The following is a 21,403-nucleotide window of genomic DNA, read 5'->3' on the forward strand; positions in this document are numbered from 1 at the left end:
TGTGTGTGCAATCTGTGAAAACCTACTTTTGTTAGAACACACCAGGGAACTTTGTTCAAATGAGACTATCAGTAAATACTGAGGTAGCTACTTAGGTTAGTGACACTGTAAACAACTCGGTTTAACTAGGTGTAAGTTGTTCAACCAAAGGATGAATTGTCCCATTCTTTCCTTTGAGCACATTTTAGAAGCTCAAAGAGGCAAAATTGTCCAGCAACAGATGCACCTTCCTAATTCTAGTTTCACTGTGCTGTGAATTCAGTGAAATGCTGTGTTCATCAGTTCCCTGTTGATATGAATCTTATTGCCTGTCGAGCAAGCACTGTTTTGGCAGAGCACTCAGTTCTATGTAATGAGGTGCACCATAAGTTGCAGGGGATATGAGGAGGCAATGAACGGATGATAACTCTGATTATTTATGTCAGTTATTGTGCTCCATGATACTTTACTCTCTGTCTGTATTTAACCCATCATCAACCTGTGTTAGGTGTCAGCCCGGAAGCTGAAGCCACAGACTCAGCCTCCTCCGACACTGCATGAGCGCATCCTGGAGGAAATCAAAGCAGAGAGGAAACTTCGACCAGTGTCGCCTGGGGAAGTCCGCAGGGGAAGGCTGGGTAAGGAAACTTCTCTGCCCCCGCTCTTGTTATCTGTATGCTTTTCCTGCACACACACATGCATAATCTTGTGCACATGAAAAACATACTTCAGTTTTTTAAGCTGGAGTATGGAGCTGATGCTTACACCTGCTGGACATCATGTGCACATCAACTAAATTAAGTTTAGAAATGTCTGGTAGCTTCATTATTTTGATGTGTTAGTTCCTTTTACACTTTACTACACTATTATTTGCGCCTCTGCTCTTTGCTGTTATAGCCAATGCTGCTTAACTTTTCACATTTGCACTGCAACTAATGCATATTGTTGTTTTGTTGTACTACATTACAGTATAGCAGAAGTTGTAAATGAATTATAATGCTAAGTGCCTGCAATTCCATTAACACTAACAACTCTCAAACCACTACTGTTTCTCAGTGTCAGTAATCTCTCACCACTGGCTGTGGATTATTTGAAATCCCATTAGGAAAGTGGTTATACTTCAGCGATCTAAAACTAGACAATAAGCATGTTATACCCCTGCGTTTCTTGTCAGATACAAGCAGATTGCAATCTTCATTGTAATACAGTCAGTCTTGCTTTAATTTAACTCCTAATCTCAAGCAATAACTGTCCCATGCCATGACTGTTTCTCGTTGCAGTAATTCGGCCACTTAGCATGTCTTTCAGTTTTGATGCGTCAGGTAAAGTCGATCCTTACCTGACTTTTTTTTTTTTTTAATCTCTATGTTTATGTGCCCTCCTTGTTGTGGCTGTTCATCTGCTGTCCCAGCCTGCACATATCAAACACACACATCAAACATCAGCACTCTGCGCACACATTTCATGTCATGCTTCAGTGGCTGATGATGGTTGGCTGTGGTCTGTGGTGGTGAACACATGATGATGTGAGACACTGGTCAGTAAGAGGACACCGATGAGAGCAAACTGATGAGTGATGAGTGACACACAGGATTTTTAATCACAGTACAACAGGGTACGATCGGTTCATTGCATTTATCATTTGTTTTATTAATAACAATTATTTTCCTTTTTTTTGTAAGATGACAGAAATTGAACTGTATTTATGCAGGAATCATATCACACTTACATATACTCCTACACATGTCACTTTTTTTCCTTCCATTCGAATCTTCCTCCTCTACTTCTTTCTTTTACAGTGTGAATCCCAACTTCCTATTAGCCTCTGGCTGAATGGAACAGAACACTTTGCCTCACACTGGCTCTGGGATATTTAAAGGGCTTTGCTGCTCCTGGTGCAGTGTATGCCAGTGTTTAGATGCTGAAATATAGGCCAAGCGATTTAAATAATTTAACCTTATCCATCCATTTGATGTAAAATGTCATTGTTTCTTCTTCTTTAAGGTTGTATTACTGCTGAGTACAGCTTATATGAAGAATAAGAATTAATTGTAGAATTATGAGGGAAAAGTTGGTGTGACATTGTGTCTCACTTCACTTCAAATTACTTTTTTTGGAGGACATAATCTGATGTTATAATCCTACTAAATGAGTTGTATCAGCACCTCCCTCCCTGTACAGCTCGTACAATCTGTCTTATCTGCAACTCATGTAAAGCAAATGGGCAGAATTATGTCAGCACTGAAAAGTGCTGCTGATCTCTAAACACTTAGGAAAAGTCTCACCTTTGCTAAGTGCATCATTTGTTAAATATACTATTGCAATGTCAGTCTGAAGTAGATGTACATGCAGCCAGCCATCTCATCAAGGAGTGAAAAGAGTTCCTGCCACCTTGTGCCTTCATGAATGATTGACTCATACAAAAGAGACTTTTATTTACCTTAGTGACTTTGCAGAATTTAATCAGAATGTGGATGGATGTTCTCTCAGTAGTGGCATGTGTTTAGCCTTAAATGCATATGCCCGACTTGATGAAATGGTTTTGATTGAGGGACAAGGAAATACTGCTGAGTCAGGCGAATGAGAATAATGCTGTGTTCCACTTCCCTCCTACTGAAGCGAGTGTCTCTCATCACACCACAGGCTTTATCACCTCACGCTTTCTCATTCATGATGTCTGATAATCTCTGTGTGTGTGTGTAAGTACTGCCCTCTATAATGGATCATTCTCATTTGAAGTTTGATTCTAACTTCACTATATTTCAGGGGGAGTATAGCAGTAAATCACCTGACACTTTAATGAACAGGGTTTTAATCAGGAAAAAGAAAATACTGCTTCAAGGGGAAATCCATTTCACAGTATTAAACACCATTACACTCTTACTGATAAATTATGCAATTTTATTTTGTTTGGTGTTTTTTATTTATTATTCTAACCAGCACAGTGGAGCTGCACAATTTCTGATATCGCTCCACATTTTAGAAAACATGCTTATTTGGTTCACTGGTGAGAGTTAGACAAGAAGACTGATGTCACTTTCATATTTACTGTGCAGTAAATATTAAGGTAGAGCCACATGGTTAGCTTAGCTTAGCATAAAGACTAGAAGTAGGGCAAAACAACGAGCATGGCTCCATTCAAACTTACACAAACAAACTAAAAGATTAAGTCATGGTTTTGCAGGAAGTTGCATAACTATTTCTTGGCCAGGTGCAGTGACCTTCTGCAGCTGCAAGAGAAGTTAGCTGTTTTCAGAAAAATAGTTACAACACTACAATGTGTTATTTCTGTGTTTCTTTTTCTGTACTGATTAAACAAAATGATACAAGTTTATTAATGAGCGTCAGCCTGGGATCTGATTTTTTTAACACTGGACAGAGCCAGGCTAACTGCTTCCTTCTGCTTCCAGTCAAGCTAAGCTAATCACCCTCTGGCTCTAGCTTCATGCAATGCACAGACAAGGAAGTGGTGCTTATCTAATTTTTCACAAGAATGCAAATACTATAATTTCCTCAAATTTTGAATTGCACTTCCAAAAACAAGAAAAAGTTTCAGGTAAAACCTCAATACTAAACATCCTATAGGTTTTGTTGTCAGTGTTTTTTAAATAAAAGAAGTGGTGTTATCTTGTGTTGCACGCTCAACAGTAGCTTCATAGAGCAAAATGATAGGATGTGTTGACACACAGGACACGCATCTACATCTCAGCTTTAAAGGTATTTATATGCAGCCACCTTTGACTGACGCCTTGGCATCAGTTAAAAAGCATTATGAACACATAGAAAAAATGAGGGAGGGGTGGTGGCACTTTAACAATAATCCATTGACTCACCAAATGGTGGGATATTCTTATAGCTGTCCTAATGAAGGAGGTGTCCTCTTTTAGGTTTTGGCAAAACTCGCAGTATGCCACAGGATTTGTTCCGTACTGGACTAGGTAAAGTATGAGCCACTGTGGCTTGGATGGCCTTGTGTGCCCTTAACCTAATGGCCTTGTCTGTCTGCCTCCCTGGCTGTTAACTAATATCTCCTCTCTTTGAATATTTGAATACTGAAGCCTAGCAAAGACACAGGTACAATTGTGGCTGGTTTGTTTGTATTTACAAAAGTCTAATGGCTTGTTTTGTAGTCTCTCAGTAATCTGTGTTGTGGACAGACAATTAGTTGTAGTGCAGAAGAAGATGCCAGAGCTCATACTTTTACCACAAAGGCTGAAAGGGAGAGGCTTTAGATCCCATCAGCTGCAGCTCTTTATCTGTGTTTAGCAGCATTCCTCTGTCTCCCTTTCCCTGCCTTCTTGTAAAACCTTTTGTCAACCGTTTTCTGGTAACCACGGCTAGATTCAGGGCAGCTTAGTATGTGGTTGGTTATCATGGATTGTTTTTCTATTTTGGGGCATAAGTCCTCTCTTAGTGTGGAATGACCTCGGCCTCTATTTCAAGGATTCAGCTCCCCCAAAAAATGTGCCATGCAGGACAGAGAATCCCATTTTAAGAGCTAAGAGGTTAAATATTTCATGAAAGAGGCATCCATGCTCTGTGCGTAACACCAGCCTGCTCCTTTGCCTCCCCTCAGACCAACTGAAATCACCCTTCCTGATCACCATTTATCTTGGGATGGATCTCAATCTTCAGTCCTCTGTATAGATTCATTACATCAATTCATCTTAACTTCCCTTAAGACTCACTGATTTAAAGAAAAAAACAAAACAAACAAAAGAACAAAACAATCAAACTAGTCAAAATAGATACACACGAGTAACACAGGATGTAAGGAATCATATGAGGAAGTGTTTTGAGATTCATCTCAAGGGTTTCTCCTCTGGTTCTCTGAATGATACTCTCTTGTGTGTGGCTCTGTGCAGATGAGTTTAGTCCGTACATGGGCAGGAGGACATCCAGCTCTCTGTCTCTGGCCAATGGATCAGCGTCTCCCAGGGTAGAACCCGCTGGTTCTCAGTCTGCTCCTCAGAGGAAGAGGCTCCTGAAGGCTCCCAGCCTCGCAGAGCTGGACAGCTCAGACTCTGATGTCAGTATGAGCTTGTGTGTTTGGGGTGGATCTTTAGAAACCTGCCATGCACAGAGCAAATTATTATTAAAGTCCTTGCATATACCCTTCATTCAGGATGAGATTGTTGGGCACAGATCAGCCAGCAGCTCCAGTGTGGCTACATCTTTCATGGATGATACATCCCCGGAGTCTGCACTTGGGAAGAAAAGTGAGTTAGGAATTATTTTTACATCCCTGTCACAGATCAGTTGCAACCTTTACTAAACCATACAATGTGTTTTCCTGAGATTTTTCTGGTCAGACATTTTTGAGGCTTGATTTAACCTGTTACTGAAATCTTTCCAGTTAAACTGTCTCGTTTTCTCTTGTTTACCCCTCTTTCCTCTATGAACCCCAGCTCCACACATGTTCCTGCCCATTTCCTCTACACCACAGCCAGAGAGACGTCAGACACCCCAGAGGAGACACTCCATCGAGAAGGAAACCCCGACCAATGTCCGACAGTTTCAGCCACCCTCCAAACAGAGCTCCAAGTCTCTGGTGAGTCAGACATCTTTTCACATACTGTCCATCCTCATTAGATAAAATGCACTCAATGAAAGGGGGCAGGATAAGTAATTCTTTTGGTTTTAGTTTTTCAAACTGTTTTGCAGTAACTTTTGATAACAAATAATGTGACAATATCAGAGCCTGTTACTGTGGGCTGTCTGAGGACTGCGTAGTCTGACCAATCCTTAACTCAGCCCCACACATCCTGTCCAGTGGCCAGTAACTTAATAAGGAAGGCAAAAAAAGATGGACAAGTGGACAGTCGGGGAGGGAAGACGAGCATTAGGATACTCAGGGAGAAGCGAATGAGAAGGGATGAAATAAAACACTCACTGTCATCTCAGTTATCCTTTTATTTGTGTGACGTGTGTCTTCCTGGATTTCTTCCCTCTCCTTTTCTATCACTAAATCCACATTGTATGCTCACATTGTCTCCTGGTGTGACTTCATCAAACTGCAGGATGGGGTGATAGCTTCATATCGTCCCTGGATCCCCCTCCTCCTCCTCCACCCTTTGTGGAGCTCCCACCCTATCGAGGCATTTGTGTTGGGCTTGATGAAGGCAGTTTTTGGTCTGTGCAGGGGCATTTACATCAGAGGAAAAGAGTCAGCCAAGGTTTGCCAGTCTCCCTCAGTCTGTCCTGGCATAATAACTGTAGCTGCCCACCCTCGCCTAATGCTCCTTGCTTCCTTAGAGAACATTCACCTATAGAGCAGGCTATATCATTTATTCGGTAATCATTCACCTCATTGCATTAGATCATATTTTAACACTCAAACACAAGTAGGTAGCTGCAGCTAAGATTCATTTAAATCTGCTCGAGTGTTAAACAAATCATTTGTTTGCTAGTGGTGGGGTCCATGTGCAATAAAACGTGTGATTTTGACATCATCTTTATTTGTGGGACTGTAAATGTAAAATACTGAAGATTTTGAAAAGCTGAAATTGTCTGATGCTTCCTGCCCTCCTTGCCTCTCGTTCAGTTAGAACGCAATCTGTTCTGTCTGTAGTCATGAGATCAGCAAGAATTACAATGCACTTATGTGCTACAGCATTCAGTTGTGTATGTTAAAAAGGGTTTCAGCAGGATGCCGTTGCTAGGAAAGTTGAAAAAAATTGCCATTTTAAAGATATAATCAAACATGTAATCATAATCACAATGTGATCTTATTATAGTTGCCTTCATGTTTTAATCAACGTTACATTTTCCTCATTACCTGTAATCTTTTAGAAATCTCAAATGTCAATACTGGTATTTGTGTCAAACATTCAATATCATTCTGGCTGCTCTGTCGTCTTCTTCTTCTTCTTCATTCCCGGCTGTTATTACATTCCTTAAAATTAAGTGTTTTGTCATCAGAATTTTCATAAACAACATCTAATTAACACGTACATTAAACCAAAATTTCTCAGAAACTGTGTTGTATATTGTTCACATCAACACATAACCAAGACACGATGCTTCCCACAGTCAGGTCATTAGATGAAACAAATTCTACACAATTCCGGCTTCAGTGTGTTAACTGGTCAGTAAAAATAATTTGTTACCCATTTCTATATTAGAGTAAATAACAATGTTTGAACAGTATTTCTGTCAGGATGTTTACCCTGAAAAATAACTATAATATAATGACAAAATAGCATATACTCTCTCAGATCAATGCACAATCAATCTCACTGAATCGGACTCAATGTACAGGGATGAACACCATTAGAAAAAAAATGTGAAATGATGGGAAAACACAACTTTTAAAGACAATCCTGGTTGTTTCCTTCAATAAACAATGAGAACATTTTTAGGGCCCAAATGTAGTCTGGACCTAAATGGGCTGCTCTGAAAGGGGCAGAGGGATGGCTGCTTGTGTCCTGAATGATAAACACTGAGCCCTGTGTCCTGGATCTGCTGCTGTCAGAGTCACTTACTGTTATGCGCATGTCTGTACATATGTGTGTGTGTGTGTGTGTGTGTGTGTTGCAGGAGGAGTTCTGTTTCCCTGTGGAGTGCCTGTCTCTTACGGTGGAGGAGGTGATGCACATCAGACAGGTGCTGGTGAAGGCAGAGCTGGAGAAGTTCCAGCAGTACAAAGACATCTACAACGCTATGAAGAAGGGAAAGGTATCTTCTTTTGTGTCACATGTTGCACAACTTGATGTTGTGAGACATTGAGACATTAAGATTGAAATTGAATCAAATAATTTAATGTTTGCTATAATTTCTTTTTCTTCTAACATCATTTTCATCTTATTGCAGCTTTGCTTCTGTTGTCGAACTAAAAGGTTCTCCTTTTTCACCTGGTCCTACGTCTGCCAGTTTTGCAAAAAGTAAAAAACCTTATGTGATTATCTTTGTCTATTACATTTTGAAAACAAATGAAAGCAAATCAGAAGTGTTTTCATACATCGCTCTCTCTATTTCCCCTCTCTTTTGTCTTTGCAGGCCTGTGTGTTCACAGTGCTGCAAAAAGGTAAGTCAAATGCAATAAATCAATCAGCTGCTTGTGCCATAGATTACAGATGGAAGCACATGAGTTCTGGTCAGTCAGCTGACATTTATGTGGTGCTGAAGACATCAACGACATCCTTCCTGTTTTGTATGATTATGATGTTTCAAGTAGTGAGGACTGAGTGATGAATGAGAGGTGGGCAGGCGATGATCAGTGGACTCTTCACGTTTCAATAGAGGATGCATCCTCAAGAATTAAGACAGTTTGAGTTTTCATACTGATGGCCTACGATTTCAAAAGGACAGAGGTAGTGACTGGAGTTTCTCAGCAACAGCCTTTATTGGAATGTTTTTGTTTTTTTTAAGAGAGCAAAAGTTGAGTGCAGTGTGTGACCAGGGGTGGCTGGGTACAGCCAGGGGGCAAAGCTGAAGATGTGACGATTTCCCCATTGGGTATGCACTAAGCAGGCATGCTTAGATGAAAGTCTTGGTATCCAACTTTATCATGGGCCACCAGAAATGTCTTGCTGGCAGAACAACAGGCACCACCGAACTCACCAAAGGACCCAGGAATGCCTAGAATCAGGACCAACAAATGAGGCTCATTACCTGGGGTTGTTGGCCATCCTTGATTACTGATTTTTCAAGTTGCTGCTTCTACCACACATGAAGGAAGTTTGTTGTCAGGGCTATATGAAACAGTGGAGCAACAGTGACATCTGTAGGGGGTAGGGCAGACTACAGGAAATCCTCCCTGCGGACCAGTTAGTGTGTCAGTTATATACAGTAGTTTTGGTCATGTTTACACCAGAAACAAGGGAGTAGAATGAGGGAATTAAATTACTCTAGATATACATGTGAAGGTTACGGGAGATAACCATGCACAGCCGAGTGGTGCAGTATGTAACACCGGCAAGAAATCATCTATCCAGAGTGTGTCTAGTGATGGAGGTTTCAAAGGTGACCAGGAAACACAAGGAAAATGAAAACAGTAGAAACATTAAGAATAGGGACGAACCTGAAGCCTCAGCCAAGACCATGAAGTGAAGTGAAGACATGAAGGTTAATAAAATGTAGGCCTATAATTGCTCTCAGTATTGTTTTTTAGTAATCGTTCTGCTTCTTCTTATTAACATTCATGCCTTCCATCCCTAAAAGATGCGGCTGCCATCCAAGCCTTACTCTAGCTTGCCCATCTACTCCATTGGCTCGACAAACACTCTCCCCAGGGAGAGGGTAAGTGCTATGGCTGCTGTAGGACAAGCACTCTCTGTGGCTGGAGGAGCAGTGGGAGGAGCCACAGCACCCCCCGCTTTGAAAGGACCAACAACAGGAGCAACTAAAGGAGCTGGAAAAGCCTCAGGAGCAGCAACTGCTGCTAAGTCTGAGAAATCTTCCAGTAGCCCACAACGCCACGGCATTCACAAGACCATGTCCAAGTAAGAGCTGTGAACACAATTTTTCAGACAAAAGTACATGTCATGTACACTTATGGTATTAGTCGAGCAAAAAAAAAAAATGCATGAACAAGACAAGACATACAAAAGCTGAAAACACATTTGGTCATGAACACAAAATTAATTAAAAAGGTGAATCAATCATAGTCGTTGTTGCTTGAGTGCCATCTGTCCACCTCATAGTACACTGTCACTGTGACATCTAGTGGCTCAAAAGCGCTATGAACAGTGCCAGTAATGGACACACTGAGGAGTGAAATCTTTACTTATCCAAAAACATACTGAGTTGAGTTACCTAAGACAACAATTCCTGGATAGTTTGGACAGTTAGTCACAGGAAACCAAAATGTAATCCAAGCAATAATAAAGCGTTTTCTGATCTTGTCAACACGAAGCTGTCTTCTTGTTTCTGTTCCATGTAGGTTTTCCAAGCACGGCTCTTTGAAATCCCACGAAGAACTGGAGCTTCCCCCAGAACTGACAGAGGACTGGGCCACCATGGAGGTGTGTGTGGACTGCAAGAAGTTCATCACTGACATTATTGCGTCCAGCAAGCACAGCCTGTCACTGGCCACCAAGAGAGCTCGCCTAAAACGCAAGACTCAGTCCTTCTACTTGTCCTCCCCTAAAGGAAGGGAGGAGTACCGGCCCTCTGAACGAACAATCAAGGAGATCTAAAGCTCTTCATCTCTCTCTCTCTTTGGCTGCTTCCAACTGCAATGGCACAATTATAAAGACTGAACACTGGATATTATCTTACTGTACATGTGTACTTCAGTCAGATAAAGCCATTAGAATGGCTGATATGAACTTCAGTGTAGGTGCTGTTGCTCTCTCCTGATCATTGTGTACAGATTGTTCAGACAACAACCTCCTGTAGAGTTGCCGATGTTTTTTTTTTGTTTTTTTTATCATATCATAGATGATCCTTTATTCTCCGGCCGCAGTGTTTAAGAAAACAGATAAGAACTGCTGTGATGGCCAGTGGCAATGCCTCGAAGTGGAATGACGCCCCTCTCCTCTGATGGCACAACAGCATCGTCCAACCCAACTCACACTCAAATCAATAAGCACAAGAATGATTGATGTGTGTTTGACCTCCTCAGGCACTGACACTGCAGAAGACACAAGTCCTGCAGAGAGACTGTGCTGTAAACCGAGAGTGACACTCAAGGAAATATGGAATATTAAACTGTACATTTTGTATGAGTTTCAACTGAGTTTTTTACATGTGTGCACAGTAAATGATTGTTCAATGAAAAGTCACCCTTTGTTTTTAATCAGCAAAATAATTTGCTGATGATGCTCAGTGAAACTGTCCCCACTTCCGTCTTCTCTAAGGATACTTGAAAGCACGGTTCTGCTTTTATTGAGAAGGCATGTCAGTTTTTACGTCACATTTAGGTTACATCTTCTGTTCTTACGCAGATTTCGTGCCAAATAATAACCACATTCTAATCTGTATGTCATGTCAAGAAAAGTCTTGTAGCATAAGTGATCCCTGCTCATTAAAACACGGTTTTAAATCTAAATATCAAGCATTTAGAGTGTAACAATCAGCTGAGCTGCTTTATCAGTACTGGGTGATTATGATTGGATAAACAGTGGTTGATTATAGTATTGTACTCCCATACACTAAGAGGACTTACAAGAGACAGAAGAAGAGTGGTCTAATTGAAGCTGCAAATACTTTTTATGGTCTTCATACGGATCAAGCTCAAAAAATGTGATAGCAACAAAAATACATAAATCTTTCAACCAAAACCATTCTAACTTTGACAGAAAATGTCAAAGTTAGTTGCTGGACTGAATCCCTTATAGTGACAAGCTATAAACAAACATGTTAGAGCCTTTAAGCACATTTCTTAATCATACATTCACGCTGCATAGTCATCTGCAACCTGTGTTTAAGATTACTCAGATGTGCACTCAGACAGGCATACAAACATTATTACCTGCAGTACCATGTGTAAGGTTTTCAAATTTGCCTTTTAATAATTTACAGGAAATATTTACATATTTTTACATTTTGAAATACCTTTAAATTAATGCGTTGTTAAATATATAGCAGATTTTAAATCCTTCACTTTTCTTTACATTAAGTTGCTGACTTGTCTGTGTATTGTGTGAAGATTAGTCATAATAAAATGCCTCATGTTCATGTTTTTGTACAGATATGTACTTTATGAAATCAAGTTCACTGTACAGGCAAGAAGAAAACATACTGTCTTACCATTGAGGACATGCTTAATTAATGCCTTTTTTATTTCCATCCATCATCCAGCGCCTCACTAGCAGGAAAAAGCACCTGACTTGTGGCCTGGATGTCTATTTGTTTCTTCACCACATTCCTCATCTTCTTCCTTAAGATGTGTCTGCCTTAAGAATTGCCTTTTATGATCACACTCATATGTTGAACAGTCATCTACTGTTACAGTAACTGTACATACTTTGTTTCTAATGGTTTGTTTGTAGATCAGCTGTGTTGCCTCAATGGTATCTTGACAGTGAGACTACTGTGGATCTGCATCTCTGAGAAAGAAACTATCCCCATAGTACAGTGTGTTCACAGGGAGTGGGAAGTCCACACAAGAATCCTCACAGTGTGACAGCATCATGCATGTACTACGGTATAGCTTGTACCCTCAGTCTGTATTACCTTTAAACTGTAACTCCCTGCAGAGAGTGCAACAAATGATGACTACAATAATAAACTGTAATGCAATACCTGATCAAAGTATCTGTATATTCTTTGTCTTACCACTAATCTCTCAACTTGATTCAACTTGAAACTTAATTTTGACACAGTAGTTAATGCTTGGGTGTAATCCAGGAGAGGAAGATAATCAGGCGTTACCAGCTCCTCCGTGTAGCAGTGTTTGCCTCCATGGGTTTGGTGATCTCTAGGAGAGGAAGTACCCAGCAAGATGTCACAATCAAGTCACAAGGCCAGTAGAGAGACAATGAAGCGGCCAAAACTTTCTTCAGAGCCAAGCACATGGTTGGGACCTTAGGAAGTCGTTCAGAACACAGTTAGTAGGCATGGTGACGTGCTCAAACCTTGAATGGCCTCTGCACACTAGTCAGTGGGTCATATTTATAGAACTGGGGAAAAACCCAGAATGAAAGGAAGCTGAAGGCAGTTGAGATGATTACCTGACATAGCAGACAGATGCAGTTGTGTGGATGGCTTGGCTGAGTGGACCGTCATCTTAGGCTCTGGCCTCCGTAGGCTTTTTCAGTGCCATAAATAATGAATAAAAAAATGACTGTAAGAGCTAGAGCCACTTTTGCTTCTGTATAGCAGAGCTATCAAAACCCTTCTTCAGGTTGGCAGAAAACATCCAGACATACAGCAGGTGATTGCTCCTTACAGTCTACGGTGGCCTAGTCCAAAGTTCTTCTAGTTTGTCTTCTTCCGTTTTCCTTTGCATTATACCTGAAACAATACCACTGTATAACTAACACCATTACAAACATGTTTTATAACAATATTGATATCAAATCCATAGTGATCACAAAATCAAACCCAGTCTTGTTATAATAATGACCAGAATTTATGAAAATATTAGGAAGTGATATCATAAAAGTCCTTATTGATGACAGCATTACGTCAGTGTGCCCCTGCTGTTCAGTAATGTCAGTTGCAGAGATGTGTCCAGAAAGGGGTTTGACCCCAGAAAATGCTGTTCTGATATGTGTTTGCGTCTGTGCCACCCCTGTATAAGACACCAGCCAAAGTCACCAAAGTCAGAGAAAAAAGTTTTGACAAGGAGGGATGCCCTGAAGGATAAATGGTTAGTCAGGTAAACGAGAGACTCCCCGCAAAGCAATCAGTTTCGACCACATGAATCAAATATTTCCCACTGCACATTGTCAGGTTAAGGGAAATATCACGCTGCAGAAATACAAATGCTGGCAAAGCACTCCACAGGCTGTAGGTCCTCCAGGAAGTGCTGATTCGGGCACGATTTATGCTGTGTGTTAAACACTCTTATATATTATGTAAAAGAACCTAGAGACAATTTGGATTGTAAAAGGTGCTATATAAATAAAACTGAATTGAACTGAATTATATACGCTTTTTTTGCTGATGGGCGGAGGTTGCGATTGCTGTTCCTCTTACTGAGTCCCGGACTCTTCACATCCTTTATCGTAACAGTAACAGAGAGCTTACCTGACTCTGGTCTCTGACGTTAGTTTCCATTTACTGCCATACTGTGCACAGCTAATAACTTTTATCATTAAAGATTGTTCAGTCGCCATCTTTGGAGTGTACTTTGACTATTTTTCACTAGTTAAATAGATATGAACACATTGTCTGTTACCTGTACCCCTCAAGTTTTCTGCATAGTCTCTTTCTTTTAAGGAAGATACATTTATTTCTGTTGCGTCAGATGAGGTAGAAAACTAGGGTGCTCTTCTGAATATGTCAAAATAATAATAATAGTAATAATAATAATAATGGAGTAAATAAAAAAATAAATTATTTCAATCTACTGCCCTTTTCATAAAGTTATGTGATAAAAGATACCCCGGTGTGTTACCATAGTTACGCGTAAACTTTCACACTTCCTGCTAGGAATAACTAGCTCTGTTGTCTTTGTCGTTGTCATTTACCCGAAATTAACGGTTACTGCAAGAACTGAAGTAAGTGTTTTTATCTGGGCATCGTTTTTCCCACAGAATGAAAAGCTAGTTAGCACCGTGCTACACCAAGCGCCATTGTTTACGTCTCTTAGTTTGACGTTAGCTGTTTGTCAGTGAAAGTAGGCCTACATTCCTGCTTTCATAACAGCTCTTGTTTATAATATTTTGGTAAATCTTAAGTATTCATGAGAAAATTCACATTAACATTTGGGATAGCAAGCACAGTATGTCTAATAGCGTTAATTTTGAAATACATGCATTGACTACATATAAACCAGCATTCCAACAAAAACTCTCTACAGAATGTCTTTATCCCGGATTCAAAGTCTCCGGCTGGCAGCTGTGCTAGAAGACTGTTCAGACCAGCTGGACATACTGGAACATACACTGATAGTGCAGATCAGCAGAGAGCGAGGACCTGCAGCAGCACAGGTAAACTTTACTGTGTTTATCACCTGTTCACAGTCCAAAGCAACTGGACACACAGCTGTCTGCTGCTTTGACCTGGTGATAGTAAGATACTAGGTTATCTTTATTGTCCTGACCTTAGTGGACAAATATTTTGACTAAAACTATGTATTACTGTGACTATGTGTCTAGGAGAAGGCCAGGCTGACCAAGCTGAGAGAAGACTGGTGAGTCATAGCGACATGTGGAAATGGAGAAAAAAACATTAGATTTTATCCTGATTACATTTGTCTCTCTGTCTCTCTGCAGTCACTACATCTCACATCAGGTATCCATGCTACATTTGGAGCTGGAGGAGAAGCAGAGTTTCAGTTCTTTGCAGCAGGTGGTGGAGGACGAGGAACAGAAGAAGAAGGCTGAGAAAATGAGAAGGTTCATTGGTGCATCATTTGGAAACAATACTAGTAACTCTAATTTTAATTGTTAGAGAAAAATGTGACTACAAAAGAAGACATTGTAAACATAATGTGGTATGAGTGTTATGAACAGAGGAGTGTTACACTAGTGAAGAATGTCTTCTATAAGTAATGTAAGTGTCTCTTCACTCAGAGAGGCAACGAGAGAGCTGGAGCAGAGAAAACAAAATGTACAGAGGCAACAAGAGGAGTTCAAACAGAAAACTGAGAAACTGCAGGTGAGAAAAGTACAAAAATTACAACTGTCTGCTTGGCTTTTAGGGTGTTCATATGGGTGAACTAACCTTTCATTTGAGAACAAACTCAAACATGTTAATTTGAAGGTTGATGATTTCAATACTTAAGATGCTGAAATACTCTGCCCCCTCAGGACATGGATGAGCTTGTCAAAGACATTATGCATCAGCTTAATGAGCAGTCATCAAAGATTGTCAGCAAGAAGAGGATTCTGGAGAAAAACATTGAGCTTCAGCTCCTGCAAACACAAGAAGAGAGCAGACAGGCTAAGAAACTGCTTGAAGATCAGCTGGAGGTGGGTCCAACTTTTCATCTATTCCAATGTATTCTGGGATAGCACCATCTACCCACCAAGCTCACAGAAACAGATGCAGACACGACTGCCAACAAGAACTCCGTTCCCCTCTTGTCCAAAATCGGAGGAGGCGTAACTCTCTCAGCACTGTCAATAATAAGGAGAAGACTAGTGAATCAAGTGTTCTGTGACGTTCAAGAGTTGCATGTTGTCTGAATCATGTCTTCTGTGCTCTTCTTCTCTTTCAGGTGCTGCGCAAACAGCTGAAGGAGGAGTCAAGAGTCCATGAGGAGTCAGAGAAATTCCTGCAAAATCGACACAAGGTGAGTAAAGCAACATTACTATAACATTACTGCTCAGCTCTGCACTCACTGATTTTGATATTCCATCTTATTTTATACATTGATGATGTGGCTTTGTGTGTAGGCTGGTACTGTGGTTTTTTATGTTCTGTTTTCATGTTTTATATAACTTGTGCTGTTTGATGTTATGCTATTTCTTTTCTCTGAACAGCCAAGGTGCCACAGATGCAAATTAGAATTAGAATTAGAATCTGGCAGGTTGCATCAGATGGCGGCATTTATGTTTGAGATTGTTATCTTTGGTTTTAGTATAAATCCTGTTCCTGTGTTCTGCAGAAATCCCCTCAATGCCAGTAGAGGTCACTGTCACAAGTTAAACCTGTGGCACACCAGGTTCTGTATTTATGTCTGTATTTTTCCTAATATTTCTGTTTTGTGTATTTGTGTGTCATGAATATATTAGACTGCTGACACTTTCACATTAGTTGTTACTTGAAATATTGAAAGCATACATTAAAGATTTCACACAAGTAGAATACATGAAAGTAATATTACTTATAGTCCTGCTCTGAGAATATTTGTTTGTTACATAAAGTGGCTCTTAAATTATGCCTTCACTTTGCTGTAAGAAGGAGTAGGTTGCTTGACAAGCGTGACATGAACTTTTTTAAAATCACCGAAGATCTTCTCTCAAGAACATTTGTGAGTGTAATTCTTAGAAATTTGATAAATACAGACAGATTGCAAATCTGTCACCATGTACGACTTTATGAAGGTATCACTATTTAAAGATTAAAAGTAAAGTTTTTCACTAATTACATTTAAACCAACAAACAGAAGAGATCAACTCAGAGCAGTGATGTCAGTTATGTATTAGTTATTTTGCCAGCTCAAGTCCAGAACCTGGCTTATAATGAAATGTCATCACACACCCAGTTTCGCAACAGTCCATCAGAGCCTGTGCTCATCTTTATGAAGTAGTCAGTTTCAGCCGAGCACATTGCTCTGTGTTAAACCCCAACATCCTACAGTTGAGCTGAGTCTGTATTCAGCAAACCAGATTCTTGGTGACTCATCGTTAAAGCCCCTTGTGGTTTCCTTGCTGGTATTGTTTTAAGAGTAACTTGACATCTTATTTTAGCTGGAACACTTGAGGTTTCAGCAGATGCAGCAGTATAAATGGAGAACAATGTCAAATGTAATGTAATAATCAATAAACTCTGCAAACTATTGGGTTACTGGTAGTAGTAGTAGTGGTAGTAGTAGTGTGTGTGTGTGAGTGATTTACTAACATGTAATTTATACTAACTTTAAAAAAGTGGATTTAGTTACTGTTTGAGTTCTTGGTTGTGTTTTCTACCACAAGTTCATCTTTTTGTTTTTGTTTTGCTGTTATTGGTTTTGTTCAGCTAATCTGCTTGCTGTTGTTGTTTTAGGAGTTACAGCAGCAGCTGCAGCAGTGGCAGAAACGCACAAAGCAGATGCTGCAGGAGAAGGAGCAGCAGCTCAACAGTGTATGCTGTAAAAGAACAGTGAATTTGGACAGACTGACGGAGATGAGACGGAAGGTGAGCTGAACATGTCTCAGTGAACAGCTGCCGAACAAGCTGCAGAGTCACTACTGGACGAGCATTAAAGAGATGCTGAATTGTGTTCAGTTCAGGGAGATGGAGCAGGTGGTGATGGAGGACAGAGAGGAGCAGGAGAAACTGCACCAACAGCAGGCAGAGGCTAGAGCTGCTACCAAGGTAACAACAACCTATCACAACTCAGATTAGATCAACTGGTCCGATTATTTAGGGTACTGATCCCTGATTCTGACGATTCTGACCCTGTCCTATGACCTTTGATCCTGCAGCTGCAGGCCTGGTGGAGAGGCTGCATGGTCCGCAGGGGTCTAGGTAGTTTTAAAAAAGCAGAGGAAGACAAGAAAGGCAAAAAGAAGAAGGAAGGAAAGAGGAAGAAGAAGAAGAAATGAGCTGTCGAAATAATATATCTTAATTAATAACACTTAACAGTCATGCAATTCCTGATCAAAGTCTTATATTCTTTATTCTTTATCTAAAATTGAGAAAACATGTTTTTGTCAAACATACAGTATGCAATAAAAGTAAAGACTCATACAATATTTAAGAAGATTCAGAAACATAGAATACTGAGTGAAGGTAACATGGTACAAAAAAGTAGCATCTTAATTAGAAGTCCTCTTATTCCATATTTAATGCACAGATTGACTTGAATTAAAATGTCAAGCTGTCAGTTAATAAGATTAAACACCAAATATACAAACGCAAGAAGTCAATTTGACTTTCAGCAATGAGCACTACTAAGTAATGTACTGTTAATGACCATGGGCCATACATTTGGACATAAGTCAAAGCCTTTATCATGACATGATAAAGTTTTCAGACACACAGTATTTCAATACTGTTTGTTCACGTAGTCACACAATGTACATTTCATGAGTAAATAAAATAAATCCCACAGCAACTTATCTTTCCCTTTCATAAATAACATCAATCAGCATATTAGCTCACAACAATTACAGGGAGATGAGATGATCACTACAAGATGACTCACTACAAAGTCACATCCATGAGGGAATTTAAGGCAATAAAAATGCTCCCAACTTTGTCCTCACATCTGACAGAAGCCCGACATTGCACAATGGGAAACCCCTTTACACAAGAGAATTGTTTTCAGGATAAGTTTGGAGAGCTGACGTTTGTGTGTACATACTGAGCTGTTACAACACTGTGGTGAGTTATGGTTGTGTTTTTTAAATCAGTACGTGCAAAAATGTCAGTGCTAAGGCAAGTGTTTGGTCATGTCAACACCAAGACCAAAGCAAAAAAAAGTCCCACTGAACAATTACAGTGCTATCAGTCAAAATGAAAAAATGACGACTGAAACAATAAGTTGATATAGCTGTGATATTAAACAGAATATCTTAGGGGTTTGGATCAGTTTGATCGGCCAAAACAATCTGTTTGGGATGTACTTGAGCAAGAAACTGGGACAAATCCAAAGTATTAAAAAAGTAACTGGAATTGTGTTGAGCTGAGGTTATCTTGCCAGAGATGAACATGTTGCTTGAGTGTGCAGTCAATCAGCTCTGTGTGTCCAAAGCCTCGCACTGCTCAGCATGCATGTAGTTGTTATCACCAATAATGACAAAGTTTAGACGGGAGCCGTGGATGCTGATGTTTGAAGGATCTGTTAGTGGAAGAGGAGGAGGAGGAGGAGGAGGAGTAGAGGTCTGTGCTGATCCGTGCTTTCCACAGCCGCAGCTGCACCTCACCTGGCCTGTAACACAAGAGCAAAGCCCTAGATGGTTACTCTTCACACGTGCACTTTGAGTTATATGTCTAGTACAACTGCTACAAAAACAAGCAATCAATACAACACATCATAGTATGAATTGTGGCTCAAACTGCTTAACATTTCTTGAAATATGCTATAAAAAAACATTAAGCCATAACCCACCATACATTTGGAGCTCAGATTCCTGCATTAAAGGCTGACTTTCTGCCACCATAGGTTGGTAGGTGTCGTTCCCGATGGCACAGTTGACCAAGGTGGAATTGCTAATGTTCACAATCATAATTGTAGACGGAGGACCCTGGTGAGCTGCTGTATATGAGTGGGCAAGGGAGAGAAAGTGGAAAAGGGAAGAGAATGTAAGAAGGGGAAGCTGTTGTTCCAGAGTGATGTAAAAGCAGAAATACATCATTATAATGAAGTTCCATGAAGTTCTAGAAAGAACAGAAAAAGCTTCCCAGGCAAATGTGCTTTGGAAATGAGTGAACACTCACTGATCTGGTCAAAGGGTTTTGTTCAAGTTAACTGTATTCATGTAAAAGGTAGACCGCACTGAGGCATAAAATGATGGAAAACCCGCTTCACCTGCTTCAAAAATTCGTGATTCAAATGTTTATTTGCTTAATACACTTCATGTGTAGTGAAATGCAATGTGGCACAACTAAAGCTGTGCTAAAAGGCTAACGTGAAAAATAACAACAAAGGACATTTCCTTTGGGATGGAATACAACATAAGACCACAAAAGATTAAAAAAAAAAGATTAGAGGAAAGAATAAAGACTTCATTTAAACACAAACTAACCTTGTGTAGTTTTCTCCTTGGTAGACTGATCATTTAGAGCTTTAAAGACAGTGAAAGAGGTAAAGTTATGATTTTACTCGTGATAAATTGTCTTTGTGCATGTATGCTGCCATAGAAATATGACAATAAAGTGCAGATCATAAAGATATGTCATGTTTTTGAGAAATAAAGGCAAACTTTCAAATTGAAAGATACGGACCCTGGACCAGGACATAACCTAACAATAGAGGCAATGAGAACAACATTTATGGTTGTCATCATTCATGAATATAGAAATGATTCTTACCTGGAAACTGTGTGACCCTTTCACACAACATAGAGTCTATGGGACAACAGAAGAGCTGACAGGCTCTTCTGCAGCTCTTGAGAGCCATCCTGTGCACCACCTGGATAATTCTCTGTATGTTGGTGGCTTTATAATTCATCACCTGAAAGAGAGAAGAAGACAGGAGTGCCCTCAGAACTAACACAATGACATCATCTTGAGATGTACCTTCAGGTGGTGGGTTGGGGATTTTTTTTTTGCGGGTGGCATTGCCCACGCCACAATGCCACCTGCTGCTCAGCTTTGTTTTTCTGAGTCACCTGTTGTTTTTCTCGGGGATGGGAACTTTTTTTTTCTGTCATTAGGAAAAAAAAAAACAAAAAAAACAAAACAAAACACGCCAATGACAATGTCCAGAAGTGGTAGCATTTGGAGTCCAAGATTATTACTTCTTGTAATAATCAACATCCACATTTGTATTATATATATATATATATGTTGCACTGTACATATATATATATATATATATATATATATATATGTGTGTGTGTGCGTGTGTGTGTGTGTGTGTGTGTATGTGTGTGTGTATTAGCTAGATAAAAGGTGTTCGAGGTCTCTTTTTCTTCAGCTGTAGCTGACTGGGTTATATCTCTTCAGGTGTCTATCTTACAGTCGGATGTGATGTTGTTTCTTTAATTCAACAAACGAATTCTTAACTCTCCAAAGCATCTCAACGTGTTCGTAGAAGCAATAAACAAACAAATAAAACTCACCTGATTAAACGTCGAACTTTCCTTCATTTTACCAAAATTGCTGTTATTAAAGTGACTCAGAGCTAAGGAGTCGTAGCTGCTCATCTTTGGTGAGGAGGTGAAAGCCCAATATGTTCTTGAACCTACCGACGCTAACTGTTATACTTTTCCGTGAAGTGCCAGTCGGAGCGGCGCATGCGCGCTTCAGTTTGGAGTTTCCGTCTGGTTCGACTTACGCTTAGCATAGGACAACATAATGAATGTGTTTTTTTGTTTTCATTTTGAAATCGCTCATCTAAGCACCGAACACGGGCTGAAACAACAGTGGCCCTAAAACATTAAGCCTCATAAGAAACATTTTCCAGGTGTCTGTCTGATTGCAGTGAGTAAGTAGAACAGTAGGATAAAGCTATATATTTGTCAGTGAATGACACAACAGCAATACTGCAGATACT

At 40.0% G+C, this 21,403-nt stretch overlaps 3 protein-coding genes and 1 long non-coding RNA gene across 7 annotated transcripts in view; 2 read left to right on the forward strand and 2 right to left on the reverse strand.

Moving 5' to 3' along the window:
• spire1b (spire-type actin nucleation factor 1b) overlaps positions 1-11,533 on the forward strand; it is a 34,843-nt gene extending 23,310 nt beyond the window's left edge. For 2 of the 3 annotated variants that reach the window (XM_046400352.1, XM_046400353.1), the window contains 9 exons: positions 488-617; positions 4,845-5,008; positions 5,105-5,198; positions 5,388-5,530; positions 7,519-7,656; positions 7,792-7,862; positions 7,978-8,005; positions 9,142-9,422; positions 9,863-11,533. In XM_046400352.1, coding sequence (XP_046256308.1) covers positions 488-617; positions 4,845-5,008; positions 5,105-5,198; positions 5,388-5,530; positions 7,519-7,656; positions 7,792-7,862; positions 7,978-8,005; positions 9,142-9,422; positions 9,863-10,118 — 1,305 coding nt within the window. In that variant the 3' untranslated portion in view covers positions 10,119-11,533. Of the gene's footprint in view, positions 1-487; positions 618-1,259; positions 1,302-4,844; positions 5,009-5,104; positions 5,199-5,387; positions 5,531-7,518; positions 7,657-7,791; positions 7,863-7,977; positions 8,006-9,141; positions 9,423-9,862 lie in introns of all 3 variants that reach the window. The other variant, XM_046400354.1, reaches the window with a different exon arrangement.
• A 632-nt stretch (positions 11,534-12,165) lies between these two features.
• LOC124065182 lies at positions 12,166-13,062 on the reverse strand. Its single transcript, XR_006844373.1, has 3 exons — positions 12,815-13,062; positions 12,597-12,673; positions 12,166-12,449 (listed from the first exon to the last, which is right to left on the reverse strand). It is a non-coding gene; the product is annotated as an uncharacterized LOC124065182 (long non-coding RNA).
• Positions 13,063-13,965: 903 nt separating this feature from the next.
• iqcg (IQ motif containing G) lies at positions 13,966-17,841 on the forward strand. 2 transcript variants are annotated; one of them, XM_046400542.1, is made up of 10 exons: positions 13,966-14,090; positions 14,393-14,522; positions 14,691-14,725; positions 14,808-14,930; positions 15,108-15,192; positions 15,345-15,506; positions 15,755-15,829; positions 17,245-17,376; positions 17,467-17,556; positions 17,667-17,841. In XM_046400542.1, exons 2-10 carry the CDS (start codon positions 14,394-14,396, stop codon positions 17,784-17,786), a joined length of 951 nt encoding a protein of 316 aa, XP_046256498.1. In that variant the 5' UTR covers positions 13,966-14,090; position 14,393; the 3' UTR covers positions 17,787-17,841. The 2 variants fall into 2 exon arrangements, with proteins under 2 accessions (XP_046256498.1, XP_046256499.1); XM_046400543.1 differs by having other exon boundaries at positions 13,998-14,090; positions 14,417-14,522.
• Positions 17,842-21,110, reverse strand: si:dkey-29h14.10. Its single transcript, XM_046400544.1, has 5 exons — positions 20,970-21,110; positions 20,218-20,359; positions 19,932-19,970; positions 19,295-19,441; positions 17,842-19,114 (listed from the first exon to the last, which is right to left on the reverse strand). The coding sequence occupies exons 1-5, from the start codon at positions 21,051-21,053 to the stop codon at positions 18,918-18,920; spliced, it is 609 nt and encodes a 202-aa protein (XP_046256500.1). The 5' UTR covers positions 21,054-21,110; the 3' UTR covers positions 17,842-18,917.
• Between the last annotated feature and the right edge of the window lie 293 nt (positions 21,111-21,403).

Source organism: Scatophagus argus, chromosome 9 (genome assembly GCF_020382885.2).
Source record: "Scatophagus argus isolate fScaArg1 chromosome 9, fScaArg1.pri, whole genome shotgun sequence".
NCBI classification, from domain to species: domain Eukaryota; kingdom Metazoa; phylum Chordata; class Actinopteri; family Scatophagidae; genus Scatophagus; species Scatophagus argus.

What these genes read in the sequence shown, in the direction of transcription:
- si:dkey-29h14.10 (XM_046400544.1), bottom strand. Translation starts at nt 21,053, where the DNA reads ATGAGCAGCTACGACTCCTTAGCTCTGAGTCACTTTAATAACAGCAAT. An exon ending in AAAGTTCGACGTTTAATCAG is followed by an intron (nt 20,360 to 20,969) that starts GTGAGTTTTATT and finishes TCTCTCTTTCAG; the next exon opens with GTGATGAATTATAAAGCCAC. An exon ending in ATCTGAGCTCCAAATGTATG is followed by an intron (nt 19,115 to 19,294) that starts GTGGGTTATGGC and finishes CTTGTGTTACAG; the next exon opens with GCCAGGTGAGGTGCAGCTGC.
- iqcg (XM_046400542.1), top strand. Translation starts at nt 14,394, where the DNA reads ATGTCTTTATCCCGGATTCAAAGTCTCCGGCTGGCAGCTGTGCTAGAA. An exon ending in GAGGACCTGCAGCAGCACAG is followed by an intron (nt 14,523 to 14,690) that starts GTAAACTTTACT and finishes CTATGTGTCTAG; the next exon opens with GAGAAGGCCAGGCTGACCAA. An exon ending in TCCTGCAAAATCGACACAAG is followed by an intron (nt 15,830 to 17,244) that starts GTGAGTAAAGCA and finishes TTGTTGTTTTAG; the next exon opens with GAGTTACAGCAGCAGCTGCA.